This window comes from Megalopta genalis, chromosome 4 (genome assembly GCF_051020955.1).
Source record: "Megalopta genalis isolate 19385.01 chromosome 4, iyMegGena1_principal, whole genome shotgun sequence".
Taxonomy (NCBI): Eukaryota; Metazoa; Arthropoda; class Insecta; order Hymenoptera; family Halictidae; genus Megalopta; species Megalopta genalis.
The window spans coordinates 22,388,856-22,407,097 of record NC_135016.1 but is presented as its reverse complement, the minus strand read 5'-3'; the positions used below and the strand labels follow the sequence as shown (position 1 = coordinate 22,407,097).

The following is an 18,242-nucleotide window of genomic DNA, read 5'->3' as shown; positions in this document are numbered from 1 at the left end:
GATGCGAATTCTAGGAAGCCGATGCAAAATGGTTTGTTTGGGTGTGAGTAGGGTAAGAATAACCGCGGGGCTGCAAGGTATGTGGTAGGTACAGTAAATTCTCTCTAATTTACCTTCGAACTTGTAAACAAAACTAGATAATTTGGGAAGAGGAAGTACGATTATTCGAGCCTTGCATCTTGTTTTATAATTGTTGACAATAGGCGTGACTGTCGAATCGTGGCATCTGGTTTCTGAGTTGCCATCAAATCGTGGCATGTGGTCTCTGAATTTCCTTGGAATCGTATCATGTGGCCCCCGAATTGTCTTCGAATCGTGTTGTCACGTGGTCTCGAAATTGCCCTACAATCGTGTCATGTGGCTTCTGAATTGTCTTCGAATCGTGTCATGTGGCCTCTGAATTGTCTTCGAATCGTGTCATGTGGCCTCTGAATTGTCTTCGAATCGTGGCATATGGCCCCCGAATTGCCTTCGAATTGCGTCATGTGGTCTCCGAATTGTCTTCAAATCGTCGCATATGGCCTCCGAATTGCTTTCGAATCGTGTCACGTTGCCTCAGAATTGCCTTCGAATCGTGTCATGTTGCTTCCGAATTGCCTTCGAATCGTGTCACGTTGCCTCAGAATTGCCTTCGAATCGTGTTGTCATGTAGCCTCGAAATTGCCATCAAATCGTGTCACGTGACCTCCAAATTGCCTCCGAATTGCCTCCAAATCGTAGCAAAAAATTAGAAATAAAAAAGTCACGCCACCGTTTTTATATCTAGCATCGCCGCTGCACTTTTTTGCCGACTGCCCCGAGTTTCTCTAAAAACGAGCCGCGCTGCCCGAACAATCGCGACTTAGTATTCTCAAATTTACCGGTTTCAATTCCGAGGTCCGAACATTTCTGGCAGAAATTACTGTATTCCCGCGCGCCCGGAGAAAGTGCGCGGGCGTGACGGATTCGCGCGGCATATTGCCATACATCGTGGCTTAATTGAGCAGGACAACGAGCAGGCGCAGCCGATTCCGCGGACGAGCCTTTCAATTAAGCGATAAGCGTTATCGGATAGGTCTGCTGCAACCATCGTACGACTCGTCGCGTCCGATGGACGCGGCAAGAGAGCGTTGCGTGCGCCAGTCGCGTCGCAACGGCCATTCTTTTTCAGCCCTTCCCGGCCGTTGCGTTCGTTCATCCTGCCTCGTCCTTCATATTTTTCTTGCCACCGGCCGACGCCGCTATTTTTACAATCCATTCGCGTTTTTTTTCTTTTTTATTGTCGCGGGACAAATAAAAAACCTCGAGAAAAAAATCTTATTCCGCGCGGAAGTCGTCGCGACGCTGATGGCTGCCGCGTCCTCCTTTCGAGTGGAACCGAGCCGAACGATTCGACGTTCTGATGTAACGAGTTTTACTGGTGACACAGAGCTCTCCTCGATCGGCACATAGTGACTCGAACAAGATTTTTTCATTATTTTATTTTTATTATATGTTCAGTGATTAGGAATCTGATGTCGACACGGATCGTGGATATAGTCAATGAATCGAACAAATTGCTACTAACAAGAAGTGTTTAATCAACGTCGTAAATATATGACTGTCAAAAACATCAAGGAAATCAAAGTAATAAACGTTTCTTGTTTATATTAACGCAATGATGAACGTCCTTCCTTTATATTAACACTCGCTAATTATGTTAACAGCAGGAAATAGGAGGTACCTGAGATCATTCGAAGTAACTTTTTCCTTAGCGAAAATGCAATCCGTAGCTTCGTTTACGAGTTATCAACGAAAAACATTGACCAATGGGAGGCAAAGTCGGCTGGCGCGAAGCGGCTAGGCTTCGACTAGGCCCGCCTCGCGCTAAGCATTGCGCTCGCCTCCCATTGGTCAATGTTTTTCGTTAATAACTCGTAAACGAAGCCGCGGATTGCATTTTCGCTAAGGAAAAAGTTACTTCGAATAGCCTCAGGAATCTCCCATTTCCAGATTACGAGACATTTTTCGAATACCCTGTACATCACTTTACGAATAAACGTGGTCCGAAACGGTTTACATTTACCAGCGAAACTGTCAACAGCAAAGTTTCAATAATCGTCGAGGGCGCATAAATTATCGTCTCGGTATCTATTAAGGTATGAATTATCAAATGGAAACGCGAACGCGATCGGATGCGCGCCGGTTTGTTATTAATACAGCAGCGCGACATAGTATATACATATATCGACACGGTGTAAGCTCGCCGTCGGCTCGGGGAAACGGAACTTTTAACTTTGCCGAGCCCCACCTGCGAGCCAGTGCCAACGCTGGCTGGTCGTGTCATAGTAATAAAAGTTTTTACTTTTCCGACAAACGTAAACTCGTTCCTTCGTCCCGCGTTACGCGTAAGGGATTTTTTTATTGAGACGCCTTTATCGTTCGGTCACGCCGGAATCTGAAGCTGTAACTTCGAATTACTGGCGCTATTCTTCCTTCCGCGTAGCGGGACCTTCGAATTGAAGGACGACGCAGTGAAACCGACGGAATGCGACACAAGCAGCGCTCGTAATGCTCCCGATGCTGTTACAAACAAATATCATAATTAAAAGCGGTATAGTCGCGTTTAAACGATAGCCAAGCACCGGGCCGACGCTTTCTTTATAGTTATGCTTTGTTTGATTATAACTTGCATCGCGTTACACTTATCACGGCGTGGGCATAACTTATTGTAATACAATGATGCGAAAATATGTTTCCTGTTGAAATTGTTAGAACGATGCAGCTGTTAAATTCGCGTCTCTGCGGTGCTCTTGTAACAGTTGTCGTTTCTGTACAATTCGGAAATTCTGAACGAAATTTCGTTTTGTTGTTCTTTCCGGATTCTGACCTTACAGCTAGATTATTTATAATAATTATATATGTATGTATAAATATAATTGTAATATAAATACGATTCTGTGTATTTATTATACATACGAAGCAAGTAAATTTAATAAGTTAAATCGAAAAGTTCGAGGTTTAAGAGCGACGAAAAGATATGCAAAAAATGACTATTATTGACCAAGAAACCGTTGTATGAGAAAGGCAGAATAGAACAGGTTAAATAATAATTTACGATTTGTAGATTATTACAAATTATTACAAGGTTATTTGACATAACCCTGACATAACCTTACAGCTAGATTATTTATAATAATTATATATGTATATATAAAATATAATATTATAATATAAATATAATTCTGTATATTTATTATAATTACGAAGCAAGTAAATTTAATAAGTTAAATCGAAAAGTTCAAGGTTTAAGAGCGACGAAAAGACAAATATACATTGAATTTGCTGTTTATCATTGCTATTATTTGTTTATGTATTAATGACTTTCGTTGGAGTATTTTTTGCGATATATGGTGATCACAGCCACCACTATGCGCAAAATACATGTCACCGTTAGACCAAGAAATCGTTGTATGGAAAAAAGCAGAATAGAACAGGATAAATAATAATTTACGATTTCGACGAGCTTAAATAAGAACGTTTTATTACCCGAAAGTTCATAATCTCGTAATTCCGCCGCACCATAATTACCGCCGAACTTTCCCATGTCCCCTAAAAAGGGACATTCGAGTCACCGACTCGATTCGCAACGTCCCCTAACAACCGAACACAAAGAGTTATTAGCTCATTAACCATCGACCGCGCACACGACTCCATAATTTCACTATGAAATCTACGCGTGTCACGCTTAACGAGCCAATAAAACACGATTTTTCCGAGTAGAACTCGCGAAGCGAGCCAGGAAATGGCGACAGCGCGCTAACAAAAAAAAGACAAAAAAATAATTTCGCGCATCGACCCCGACAGCACACGCCAGCCTCGCGAAAATCGGCGCGGGATCGCGAATAATTACGAAGCCGTTTCGTATAAATCGCAATCGACCGTGCTCCTAATAAAATGACACCGCGCTTAACGCTATGCCGTCCAGTGGCACCAGGCTGGATGCCATGCAAAAACTATCTGTTGTATGCCGGTGGTACCACTTTGGTGCCATTTTAACCCTTTCGCTACGGGCGGGTTCTCCGCCGCTGCACTTCCGTTCGAACGAAAAAATTTGTCTCCAAAGGGTATTTATAAATAAAGGGTATTCCGGGGTATTTATAACGTCTTAGCATGCGCTCTTTAATTTACAGTATGAGAGGAAATAACATTATGTAATACAGGGTGTCCCGAAAATGTCTCGCAATCCGGAAATGGGAGTTTCCTGAGGTCATTTGAAGCAACTTTTTCCTTCGCGAAAATTTTCTCCGAGGCTTCGTTTACGAGTTATTAACGAAAAAACACTGACCAATAAGAGACGAGCTCGGATGTCGCGCGGCGGCCCAGCCAACGAGTACACGGAGCCCGGTTCCGCTCATTGGCTCGGCCGTCTCGCGCCAAATGATCTCGCCTCTGATTAGTCACTGTTTTTCGTTAATAACTCGTAAACAAAGCCGCGGATTGCATTCTCGCTAAGGAAGAAGTTGCTTCAAATAACCTCAGGAATCCCCTACTTTCGGATTGCGAGACATTTTTGGGACACCCTGTATAATGCATCTTATGGAGGGCCACTATAGTGGTCCGTAGTGGCATCATATGGAAGGCCACTATAGTGACCCGTAATAGCGAAAGGGTTAAAAAACTGAAATAACATTTGAACTACATTTCTTAGGTGTTAAAAGACGGCAAACTAACTATAGCATCGTGCTTATTTAACTAAGAATTAAGTACGAAAATTCTTGGATGACATATCTTAATTTTAGGAATCTATATTACCACCATCTTCGACATTTCTTTTTTAATCTAAAATTTCCAAGCTATTACGCCGGCGTCGAACAAAAGAATCATATCTAAAATCTGCGGACGGCATAGTGTTAACATTAGACCAACCGAGCACTAAGAGCAAAGTTCTAAAAACGATTTATCGACATTGTAAGCCCTTAGAATATGAGACTGCGATGCAAACGTGAATTAATCAATTTAGAGAACTATTTCCTGCGCAGACGTTTTCATGAATCAAATAATCACAGAATGGATTTTGATATGAAACGTTCTCATTTCTCTGATAGTTACGGTATTTCTTTTTTTTTTAATCTAAAATTTCCAAGCTATTACGCCGGCGTCAAACAAAAGAATCATATCTAAGATCTGCGGCGGACGGCATAGTGTTAATAGGAATCTCCCGGATCCTCGAGACGGGGGGCGGACGACGGTTCCCATCGAAGCGAGCCAACTATCTCCATAAAGCAGCTCCTCGCGGGCCGATATCAAATCGTTTTCTCGAAGCGTCCGCGCAGGTGACCGCGTTCGAGCACAGGGAGCCAGCCGCGCGTTTGGTCGCGTGTGTGCAGTCCTCGTGGTATAATTATTTGAAGAACGGCCGGGGGTTGGGACGCCGACGTCGAACGACGGCGCGCGCGGCCGCGGAGGGGTAGGTCGGGGGCGAAAGAAGAGAAAGACCGGTATAAGAACTGGGACATTGCCAACAAATTCGAGTTAGTCGAGTAGCGAGTGGTAAAGTGGTGGCTGCGGGCTTTAACGGTGGAGTGGGAGGCAAATGTCGACTTGGGGTGGCGAGTTAGAGGGTGGGAGAGAAGGGAAAGAGAAAGACGAGAGGGGGGAGAGAGAGAGATGAGAAAATGGAGAGAGATGAGAAAAGGGAAAGAGATGAGAAAAGGGAAAGAGAGAAAGAGAGAGAGAAAGGAAGGGATGAGAAGGCAGAGGGTGAGTGTGAGAGAGAAAGGGTGAGAGAGAGCCCCGAGCGAGGGCCACAGAAGAGGGTGGAGAGCGAGAGAAAAGTGGAGGCAGCGACAGAGGACTAATGGGAAAGAGAGTGAGAGAACGAGACGGATGAAATCACAGAGACTCGCCAACGGTGCCGGCTAAAAAGGGTAAAAACGAATGGGGAGGGACGACCGGTGGAACGAGCGGCGAACCGAGGGGGTTGGGGCGCGCCGGTGGGTCGCGGAGGAAAAGAGAACGCCGGAGAGATGGTCTAACCTCGTAGGGGAAGATTGTTTTCATTCGGTGCTCAAATTGAAAAGGAGCGAGGACCAAAGACCGCGATTCGAAAGCCGGCTAAGTGCCGGGACAACCGAACGGAGGATGATTTATTCTTTTCCCGGAACCCTCCTCCTCCCTCCCCGCGGAGCCGCCCCCGACGACCGACGCCTCCGCCTCGGCTGATTCCGCCTTCATAGTAAAACGCGGAAAACACCGAGCCAACGAGGAAGCGAAATTTGAAATTCGCGCGACCGGCGGCGACGCAATCAATTTCGTTTCCCCCGGCGTCTTTCCTTTTTTTTTTGTACTTTCAGTCGCCGCGTTCTCATTTGCCGAGGGTCGAAATATATATATATAGTAAGTAGTCCATAAATAAGGGAAACTGATAATGGAAATGGGGCTGTAACCGAACCCGCAAACACTTTGCGCCGCAGTTACACCGGGCAATATGATCGAGTGGCTGAACCGGAACCTTTCGGTCCCCTGAACTTTTTAGGTCGAAGATCATCCCTTATAATAAAGCGACGATTACTTTATACCTCGGGGGAAACTTTCTTTTTCGGTGGAAACGCCGGCTTTGGGATGGTCTTTGCGTGCTGATTCTGCGGCAATGATCGAAATACAGTAATGTCTCTCCAATTGACGCACAGATTGTCCACAGAAATGGACAATTTCGAGAAGAGGCGATACGATTATTCGAGCCTTGCGGTTCGTTTTTATAGTTTCGAATTGTCAACAACTAGAAGAACGAGCTGTGCAGGGTTCGAATAATCGTATCTCCTCTTCCTAAATTGTCCATTTTTGTGGACAATCTGAGCGTCAGTTAGGGAGACATTACTGTACAGTAAATTCTCCCTGATCGACGCTCGGATTGCGCGCAAAAATGGGGGAAACAATTTTGGGAATAGGAGATACGATTCTACGAGCCTTGCAACTCGTTTTTATAGTAAATTCTCTCTGATCGACGCTCGGATTGCGCGCAAAAATAGGAGAAAAAATTTTGGGAAGAGGAGATACGATTCTACGAGCCTTGCAACTCGCTTTTATAGTTACCGATCATTATCAACGATTATAAAAATGAATCGCAAGCCTGCAATCAAATCAATTAGGGTGAATTTTACTGCAAATAGTTCCTCGATGGTTAAAATAATTCTGTTCGAACGTACATTGTTTTACGTCAGCGTGCGAACACTTCCTTTGTTCTATGTCATGTGCTTCCTCGATAGCCAAATATATTGGCTGCTAGATATTCTTCCTAATTAACATAGTTAACGGTTGAGCGGTGTTCTCCGAATTCGTAATGAATTTGGGTTAAGTTGATTTCTCTAAGCGCTATTTTTCCGGCAAGTTTGCTCGTTGCGTTGATCGGAGCAATTGTTCGGTAGCATTCCGCCTTGTGTTTGTTCTTGTTTAATTATCGCTTTTCGACGGTATTTAATATTGCTTCGGTAGCATTTATCGAATTGAAATAATTTCTGTAACTTCATCAAAGTATAATAAAAGTCTGTTCACAGAGTTTCTTTCGGCTAGTTAAATTCTATTTAATTTTCTTAACGAATTATTATCTATTTAATTTCTTTAGCTATTTAATTATTATCTACTTAATTTCTTTATCTATTTAATTATTATCTATTCAATTATTATCTATTTAATTTCTTTATCTATTCAATTATTATCTATTTAATTTCTTTATGTATTTAACTATTATCTATTTAATTTTTTTTTCTTTATCTATTTAATTATTATCTATTTAATTTCTTCACGAATTGACAAACGAATCGCATTTCCAACGAAAAGAATGCACATCGAATCTTGTGGTAATTAAGATAAAATAATGATTAAAATATAGCTGAATAGGCTGCGGCAAAATTTTCGTCCCGTTAAGAGGCGGGCCCAGCCGTGAGAAATTTCGTAAGCTTTCGAAATATCGGAACACTCGCGATTTAAGTAATCGCGTTCAAGGAGCAATAAATTGCACGATAATTCGCCGCCCGAATCGCGGACGATGAATGAGAATTATTAAATCGATACGGCTGACGGTGAATTATCCACAAAAAACACAGTGCACCGGGATTAATCGACGAACAAGTTCAGCCGATAACTTTTCATTTCTCCCCTAATTAGCGTTAGGAGCTCGGACGAATCGCGTTACACCGCCTCGCGCACAATTTGTCGCGAAACTACGCCCGAAGGGGATTGATTTCCTGGCGACCAGCGATTTTTCCGTTTCCTACTCTTACTTTTATTGCCCTCCTATGCGTCCATTAGCAATTATACGAGCGTATCGGGTAACCGCTTACTTTCATTTCCCTCGTCACAGAAACGGTGCACCGTTTCGAGCTGTTTGAACGGTGCCAGATGCCGAAAAACCCTTTTAAACCGCGCTACTTTTATCGCGTTGGAGAATTTTTAACGACGACCCCCCTCCTCTTCCCCTCCGACCGTTACCCCCCGCGGAGATTGACGAACACGGGATCCGTACAGAATCGTCCGAAAAATGTAACTGAAAATAGACAAAATGTTCGGTTGACGAATAAATATCCGGTTCGTTCCGCGAATCAACCCTGTTCGAGCAAAGCTGCGACTTCCTGCACGGTACGTCGTCATAGAGCGCGCCGTTTACGTCACCGGAACAGAAAACCGCGTATTTTTCCGGCGGGATCGATTTGCGAACGTTAACTTCGCGGTTTTTGACATATATTTTTCCGAACGCTGTCCGGCCGCGGAGATTTGTTAAACGACGCGGCGCTTGTTACGTCGCGGTCGGTCTCGTTTCACGCGTGTCTTAATATTACTGTGAAGACAAGAATTATTGTGTGATTCAACGATACTCGATCTCTTAATTGTCATTGTTCTGAATGTGGAATGCGAATTGAAACGTTCTCTGTACTGGCTAAAAGTTCAGTTTTTGATAAACGATATTCTTTTCCTATTTAAAAGAAAGTTTAAAAATACGTTTGTACTTGTTAACAAAAATTAATTTTCTAATTTTATATGATGTTTTGAAATTTCTGAATTTATTATGACATTCTTTTTTTTAATTTTTCTGTGTTTTATTATTTTTATTGCGAAATGTTTTTGAAATTTTTGTTTGTAAAAAAATTTCTCGTTTGAAATAAATAATAATATAATAATAATATAATATATAATAAAATTAAGTAGTAATTATAAAATAATATATAATAATATAATATATAATCATTATAAAATAATATATAATAATATAATATATAATAATAATAAATTTCTTATTTCACAATGAATTAAAAAATTTCAAAACGTCGTATAAAATTATAGAATTAAGTGTGAAAATGAATTTTCAAATCTAAGCAACTTATTCTGTCAGTAAAAGTGTTAAAAAGAGCCAGAATTATGCGCAACACTACTTAGATTAGATTTTTTTTATATACATATATACGTAAGAGGTGCAAGCAAAAATACTAAAAACCACCTAACGCACTAACAATGTACATAAAAATACGATTTTGTGCAAATCAGTCATTTCATATTCTGTATAAGGTACGAGAATAATTCGCGCGACAGTCGAAGCGTTAAAAATCCCAAGCGATTTGGTTGAATTTCGTAAAATTTACACCGCCTTAAAGCGTGTCCTAACACGAGCGGGACTCGTAGTACGTATCTCGACGAAATCCGCAGCGAGGCTGGCGATCGACAGCTCCGCGAGACCAATCCCATCGTAACGATCCTCCTGTTCAAACAGTGAACGAAAGTACCCCGAGCCCGTAGAGCTAATGAGTCAATTACGCGGTACTACGCCGTAAGGCCGACGTATCAATTCGAAGCGCAAATCGTACACGGCAATAACAACGCCGCTATAAAGCATTCTAAGCTAACCAGTTTGCCACTTGAGCCACCGGACGCAATTTCGCGGCGATTTAATGGTGGACCGGCCTATTCGACGACGGTGCCCCTCCCCCCCGCTCCGCGAACTGGGCTTGCACCCCATTAAGCAACACCCCTGGGTACAAGGGTGAGAAATGATCGGCCGCTAATGCTAATGAATATCAGCTCGTCGTGTCACAGAGGGTTGTTTGGGAGTTTAGGACTCCCCTGCCTACCACCCTCTTCCCCCCTCCCACCCCCAGTCCCAGATATCCTCCAGCACTTTCGAGAAGCCGGTCCCTCCCTGTCGGGCCGCCTGCGACGAGGGGTCGCGGTCGCTTTTAAGAAAATTGCTGACAGAGGGGGATGACCCAGTGTTTCCCCTAATTAGCTAAAATTACACGATTTCCCCGGCGCAGATGCGCCCCGTCGCTCTCCCCTGTTCGTTTTTGCGGCCGTGGACCGCGTGCCGGGCCGCGCCGGATCAGCTGACATATTCCGAACTTAATTAACGAGAAATCTTTTGATCCTTAAACCACCCCTCGCTGCTGTTTGGGAAACGCGATAGAAATCAGGTCGCAATTCTTAAACCGAGCGACGATCCCGTTTAATGCCCCATCGTCGCCGGTGTTCGGCGAAAGGGGGTGGGGGGGGGGCGAAAGAGGGCGGCCCTCGCGCACATTTTAGGCCACCCTCGACGAGATAAAGACGCGCGATCGAGGGGTTGATCAAGCTACGGGAGGGGATCATCATCGTTTCAAGAGAGTCGACTACTTACCTGCTTGTGCATCTCCACCGTGATACCGTAAGACATTTCGTAGTACTGTAACAAACGAGAAGAGTAGAGCAGGATTTAGCGAGAGCACGAGCGTGTAATAACGTACACAGTTAACTGGAATTATAACCTATATTATGTGCTGCTTTTACGGCCCTTAGCGTGCAGGCTAGGACTTATTAAACTCGAATACGGCCGTCGACTATACTGTAAGACGCGGCATTGTTTGACTCGTGGAGATTTATCGCTGAAAACGCTGCGATTCTACCTGTAGAAATGAATAACTGGCGAACATGATTCGGTTCGGATCGATAGAACGATACTTTGGATTCGATGTTTGTTTACATCGATATTTATGTGTATTTTAATGTGTGACATTTTAATATTTTCTGGCTGCGACGTATACTGTAATTTCTCCCTAATTCGCGCTTAGGTTGCGCACGAAAATGGACAATTTGGGAAGACGAGATTCGATTATTCGAGTCTCGCGTCTCGTTTTTGTAGTTGTTGATAATTGGCAACTATAAAAACGAGTCGCGAGGCTCGAATAATCGTATCTCCTCTTCTCAAATTATCCATCTGAGCGCGAATTAAGAAGAAATTACTGTAAATATATTTACAGTAATTTCTATATTGATTAGTCTCTTTTTATATTTATTAGTTTAACTCAAATCAATCATGTTTTTTATTTGTTTGTTTTATTCTGGCTTCGCCTCAAAATATTCTAAACATCTTGAAGTATAAGAATATGTTTTTGTTTTCGCTAAAATTACAATTTAAATAGCCAATGATCGCTACTTTTTACGCGCGACGAGTATACTCGTCGTGACACTTTTAAAATACTTTTAAAAATACTGCCACTTCTCCATGACGAGTATACTCGTCAAGACAAAATACTGCTACTTCTCCATGACGAGTATACTCGTCAAGATAAAATACTGTCACTTCTCCATGACGAGTATACTCGTCAAGACAAATTACTGCCACTTCTATACGATGAGTATACTCGTCAAGATAAAATACTGCAACTTCTCCACGACGAGTATACTCGTGGTAACACAAAATACTGTCACTTCTTCATGACGAGTATATTCGTCGTGACACAAAATACAGCCACTTCTCCATGACGAATATACTCGTCAAGACAAAATACTTCCACTTCTCTATGACAACTATACTCGTCGTAACACAAAATACTGTCACTTCTCCATGACGAGTAAACTCGTCATGACAAAATACTGCCACTTCTCCATGACGATTATACTCGTCGTAACACAAAATACTGCCACTTCTCCATGACGAGTGTACTCGTCAAGACGCAAAATACTGCCACTTCTCCATGACGATTATACTCGTCGTAACACAAAATACTGCCACTTTTCCATGACGATTATACTCGTCGTAAGACAAAATACTGTCACTTCTCCATGACGACTGTACTTGCCATGACACAAAATACAGCCACTTCTCCACGACGAGTATACTCGTCGAGCCCAGCTAACCGGTTAAGAGACGTTCAGCGAAACGATTCGATCGTCCCGTCATAAGACGGCCTCGACCAGCTTGGTTCTCGCGAGAGACAGAAACCCGGTTAGTATAAAACTTTCAACAAACACAACAAGTTTCCCATAAATCTTGGCGGGGCGAGAACCTTCCGCGCCACCGTTCCCCGATCCCGGTTTCCTTTCACTCCTCCCGCCGCGCCGCCACCGCCGCCGCCGTTGCGAGCAATCCATAGAAGAAAGGATCATTAGAACTCTGTCCCGCGAATAATCAACCCACCAATTTCACCGTGCAAGAATAATATTAAATTCCCATTGAAGCGCGAAACTTTTCCGACCAGAGGAAGATTCAATTGGACCGGGAGGCTCGCGCCGAGAATTTTTCACAATCGAGCCCCGCGACGTTTATCTTCGACTTCGGCCCGACAATTACGTGCACCACCTCGAGCCACTACCCCGCGCCCATCGAGACGAAGGTGAAGAACGTCTATCGAGGACCGAATAAATTTCCGTATATTTTTGTTTCGGATCCGAGGCTGCCGAGCCGGGGCTCGCGAGACAAAAGCGCCGGTTCTCTCCTTCTCCTCTTCGTCGTTGTCGCGCGAACTTCTCTCCTATCGATGAATGTTAATCGAAACGTTTAATTTCAAAGTATAAGGAGATAGAAGACGACCGCTCAGAAACGAACGGCCCGGACGAGGAGGATCCCTTCGTGCGGCAACGCTTCCAATTGGGTTAACTACATACAATTCGTGGGCGCAGCCCCGCCGATCGTAAATTGGTTAGTAGCCCAAGTCGCTCGGGCACCAGCCGCCCGTTCTAGAACGCATTACCCACGGATACGATGATTCCGAGCTGCGTTATAACAAGCTCGTAAAAATGTCCGAGCGAACGGCTAGAAGAAAGCGGAACGGGGACAGGAGGGACGAGCGAAGATAGATAGCGTTGTCTATGCTCGCCGGGCAATTAAGGTGCCGTGCCTGTAACGCCGAGGCTCGCGGAGCATCGCGATTCTGACATTTGCATTTTGACCTTTCATACGGGCAGTCCTGTCTGGCTAATCCAGGTGACCGCGGAGGTATTGGAAACGCAAGTTTTAATGCGATAAGGTGTACAAAGGGTGTCCCAAGATTATGGTACTTCCGGGAAATGAGGGATTCCTGAGGTTATTCTGAGTAACTTTTTCCTTTACAAAAATTTTCTGCGAGGCGTCGTTCACGAGTTATTAACGAAAAACAGCGGCCAATGAGAGGCGAGCTTGGCTGACGCGAGGCGGCCGAGCCAACTAGCGGTCGAAGCCCAGCTCCGCCGATTGGCTCGGCCGTCTAGCGCTAAACGAGCTCGCCTCCCATTGGTCACTGTTTTTCGTTAATAACTTGTGAACGACGCCTCGCAGAAAATTTTTGTAAAGGAAAAAGTTACTTGGAATGACCTCAGGAACTGACCTGTAAAATTAAATGAATTTTTTTCTTTAGACGTGAATTCTTGGATCGTTTTGATATGAAAATGCTGAATTATTATCGGACTTCTGTTTATATTTTAGAAGGAATTCTTGGACGAAGTGCAAAACGAGTTCGAGCGAGTGTATGTATGTTGTAATTAATCAATTTTAATGACTAGGCTGCGGATTTGCAGTTGTTGCAGTTGTCAATGGTTTAGTTTAGCTCTTGCGGTTGCAGCGTCTCATAAGGCGAGTGGTTAAAATTATTTGCTAATTATTGACTGTGTCACGTAAACATTTCAAACAAATGTTGGACATGTTTCCTTCTAAGTGAATGTTTAAACATTCTTGGTTCTAATCTGTACCTAACACCGTTTCGAGTCAAACAAGGAATGTTTCAAGTCGAAGGAGAAATGTTTCAAATAAAAGAAGAAATGTTTCAAGTCGAAGAAGAAATATTTCCAGACAAAGAAGAAATATTTCAAGTAAAAGAAGAGAAATGTTTCAAGTAAAAAAAGAAATGTTTCAAGTCGAAGAAGAAATGTTTCAAGTAAAAAAAGAAATGTTTCGAGTCGAAGAAGAAATGTTTCAAGTAAAAAAAGAAATGTTTCGAGTCGAAGAAGAAATGTTTCAAGTAAAAAAAGAAATGTTTCAAGTCGAAGAAGAAATGTTTCAAGTAAAAAAAGAAATGTTTCGAGTCGAAGAAGAAATGTTTCAAGTAAAAAAAGAAATGTTTCAAGTCGAAGAAGAAACGTTTCAAGTAAAAAAAGAAATGTTTCGAGTCGAAGAAGAAATGTTTCAAGTAAAAGAAGAAATGTTTCAAGTCGAAGAAGACAAGACTAACCAGAAGAGAAGACTATAATATCGTAAGCCATACAATTCCAGCTCGTGGCAGTTCTTCATACAGCAAACTGTTCACGAGTAATTTAACGTGACCGAGTTAGATGACTCGCCCTGTACATCTGCATAGTTTCCGAACGATAATCACATTATCTGTCTTATAAATGAATTCACGTCTAATTACGCGCTTACTTAGCAACAGAGAGCGATCGCTCCGCTAAAGGAATTAGAGTCGGCAGTCGCTTGAATTGCATTGGGCATTAGACATTATGCGAAAAAAAGAGTGCCCAGAAATTCTCGTTCTGAAATCCCGCGGTGCGTGCATCGAAACATTTTTTTCGTATGTCAATAGAGAGCAAAGATTGAGTCAGATGGGATTATTTTGATTATTTTGAGTTTGACGACATTTTAGACGAATAAATAAGTACACAGTAAATTCTCCCTAATTGCGATTAGGGATTGTACACAAAGGTGGACAATTCAGGAAGAGGAAATAGGATTATTCGAGCCTTGTAGCTTGTTTTTATAGCTGTTGACAATCGATAACTATAAAAACGAGTCGCGAGGCTCGAATAATCGTATCTTATTTTCTTAAATTATCCATCTGAGCGCGTATTAACGCTGGTGCCATGCAAAAACTATCTGTTGTATGCCGGTGGTACCACTTTGGTGGCATTTTAAGAAACTGAAATAACATTTGAACTATATTTCTTGGGTGTTAAAGGCAGCAAACTAACTACAGCATTGTGCTTATTTAACTAAGAATTAAGTATGAAAATTCTTGGATGACTAATCTTAATTTTAGGAATTTATATTACCGCCATCTTCGAAATCTTTTTTAAAATCTAAAATCTCCAAGCTATTGTGCCGGCGTCAAACAAAAGAATCATATCTAAGATCTGCGGATGGCGTAGTGTTAAGAAAGAAAGCGTGTATTAAGAAGAAATTACTATAAATATATTTTTCTGTAAGCAATGGCAGAGACACGTCGAGTTATTTTACACTTAAATTAAAAAACAAGGAAGTTACATCAATCTGTGTTTGTTCGAACAGCTCTTATATGATCGAAACATAATCGTACCTCCTTTTCGCAAATTGCCAATTTTCGTGCACAATCCGAGAGCCAAATAGAGACAATTTGAAGTATTACAACGATCGAAAAATTCCCAAATGGCCCATTTTGTTTTACAAATTGACAAAAAATTCGGAAGAATTTCCTTGAAGTTCGCGATCAATTTACAAATTCGCGTCACTTTTCTGTTTTCTTTGTTAACTCGTCGACGTTCGCAACGTTTCAACGTTTAAATTCGGTTGCGCTTACTGATTTGGAAATACGCAGCATTTGCTGAAACAATCAGTGGCAGTGAGTTCCTTTGTGATGAGATTAACACCGAGGTGTAACAAAATTGGTTATCATGCGTGTATTCGTGTGTTAGACCATTTATTACTATATAGGCATTTAAATGTATATGTTAAATATATTATGTATGCAACTTTCCATTTTAAAAGGTATTTTAGAAGGCAACGTAACATTGTATATTATTCTTTCGCTTGGCCCTACTTTTTGTGTCGACTGAGCCAAACTCTCAAGTTGTCCCGATTTTCTCTGTTTTTTCTATGGACACTGACGTGGCGGTAACAATGATGCAATAACTATAACGATAGACTCCGACCAGAAAGATAGCGTGTCTTACATTTTTGTAAAGTTCTACGTTTAAAAAAAAAGAACTGGTAGAAATATATATTTTATGTTACTGCTAGTTTCAATACTTCAGGAAAAAGATATATTATTCCAATTGGTTATTTATGCGTGTATTCGTGTGTTACACCATTTATTGCTATATAGGCATTTAGATGCATATGTTACTCTTTTAAATAACGCCGGCTGTTATCGCCGATCAACGGTAACCGTCCCCATAGAAAATAACGATAATTCAAAGGCCAGGGAGCCGGCAGAATTCAATCTGTTACCGCGCTCCACTTACTTAGTTGTCGCGGACAATAATCGTCGCGCGTTGCACGTGTGGTCGATCTATTTAGGTAATGGACGACCAGAAGACGGCATTCGATTCGTGGCACGACGGAACTACCCTTCGGGCGAAACGAGGGGCGGGGTGGTGCGAGCGAGGAGCAGAGCGCGCCCGGTGTGTTCTTGGTAAACTCTCTCGAGCGAGAGTCCCCGTTTTCCGTAGCCGTGCGTCGTTGTCATCGCGGTCTGATCGTGATTATCGAGTGCATTATTAACTTGGTATATTTCCGTGGCCGATGCTATCGATCTCTCGGCGTGTGTTGGTGTCCGTCGGCCGGCGTGTGTGCTTTAGCTCGACGAGAGAGAGAGAGAAGCCAACCCCCCCGAAAGCCATTCGTCCCGGAACGAGCGGCTAAAGGCGGACACGCAGTGCTAAGCGACAGCCACTAACCGATTTACGATCGCGCAAGCGCGCTCGCCAATCGTATGATCCGATGCACTTTACCGGAACATAGCCCGGATCGAACAACCGTTCCGGATTGGACCTGGCCCGTTCCTTTCTCCCCCCGCGTTCCTCGGCTTACCTGTGTTCTCTCGCTACCTGGGATTATCACTTTTGACTTATCGAACCGGCGCGGCGTCGCTTACGAATCCTCCGACTAATTTCCTGCCCGAACTAACTCGTTTACTGGCCCGTAATCCTCTGCGCCTCTCCCCGCCCCTCCGCTGCCTCCCGCACGACGGAAAAAACATTGTTCCGCTTTATTCACTTAACCCGACCGTCTAATTTCGAGATCCGCCGCGGCGATCTCGCGTGTTAACGCTTCGCGTTTCGGAAGCGTATTCGTCGTGTTGACCTTTTAGGCACGACACGCCACTATAGTGGCTTTCGCGGATGTCATCCTCCAGAACGGACACGCCACTATAGCGGCTTTCGCGGATGTCATCTCTCTGGACGACGCGCCGCTATAGTGGCTTGCTCTAGTAGCTCACTCGCTCATCGTTTGAACCAAATAATCGTCTTCGTATGCATTGTTTCACACTTATTTTGTCTTCGCATCGATTTACAACGGTCTACTGGGTGTCCCAAAAATGTCTCGCAATCCGGAAATGGCGGGTTCCTCGGATCATTTGAAGCAACTTCTTCCTTTACGAAAATGTTCTCCGAGGCACCGTTAACGAGTTATTAACGAAAAACAGTGACCAATAAGAATCGAGTACGGCTGACGCGAGGCGGCCCAGCCAACCAGCGCGCGAAGCCCAGTTCCGCTCATTGGCTCGATCGCCTCGCGCCAGCTGAGCTCGCCTCTCATTGGTCACTGTTTTTCGTTAATAACTCGTTAACGGTGCCTCGGAGAACATTTTTGTAAAGGAAAAAGTTGCTTCGAATGACCCGAGGAACCCGCCACTTGATGATGCAATAACTATAACGATAGACTCCGACCAGAAAGATAGCGTGTCTTACATTTTTGTAAAGTTCTACGTTTAAAAAAAACTGGTAGAAATATATATTTTATGCTATTGCTAGTTTCAATACTTCAGAAAAGAAGATATATTATTCCACATTAACAAATTCTGTCAATTTTCTAACAACGAACCTAGAGATTGCTCTAAGATATTGTTCTATCTGTGTTTCTCAGTTGTAAACGATCTATTAAACGTACAAGAATTGATAAAGTGCCTTATAACCGGGCTGTTGATTTTATACACTGATAACGGTGTATTTCGACAAATATATAATGAAATTTATTTTATTATTATTATTTATTATTATATTTATTATTATTATTTATTTTCATTTTCGAATACGAAAATGTATCTAGCAAATAGTTTTTTATTTGCCACCCGAGATGATTTAATCGTGACGGCACG

At 42.8% G+C, this 18,242-nt stretch overlaps 1 protein-coding gene across 7 annotated transcripts in view; it reads right to left on the bottom strand.

The window, feature by feature from the left end:
* Nucleotides 1-18,242, bottom strand: part of gro (TLE family member transcriptional corepressor groucho) — a 224,795-nt gene that overhangs the window by 113,325 nt on the left and 93,228 nt on the right. For all 7 annotated transcript variants that reach the window (XM_033467812.2, XM_033467811.2, XM_033467816.2 and 4 more), the window contains exon 5: nucleotides 10,622-10,666. In XM_033467812.2, coding sequence (XP_033323703.1) covers nucleotides 10,622-10,666 — 45 coding nt within the window. The remainder of the gene's footprint in view (nucleotides 1-10,621; nucleotides 10,667-18,242) is intronic.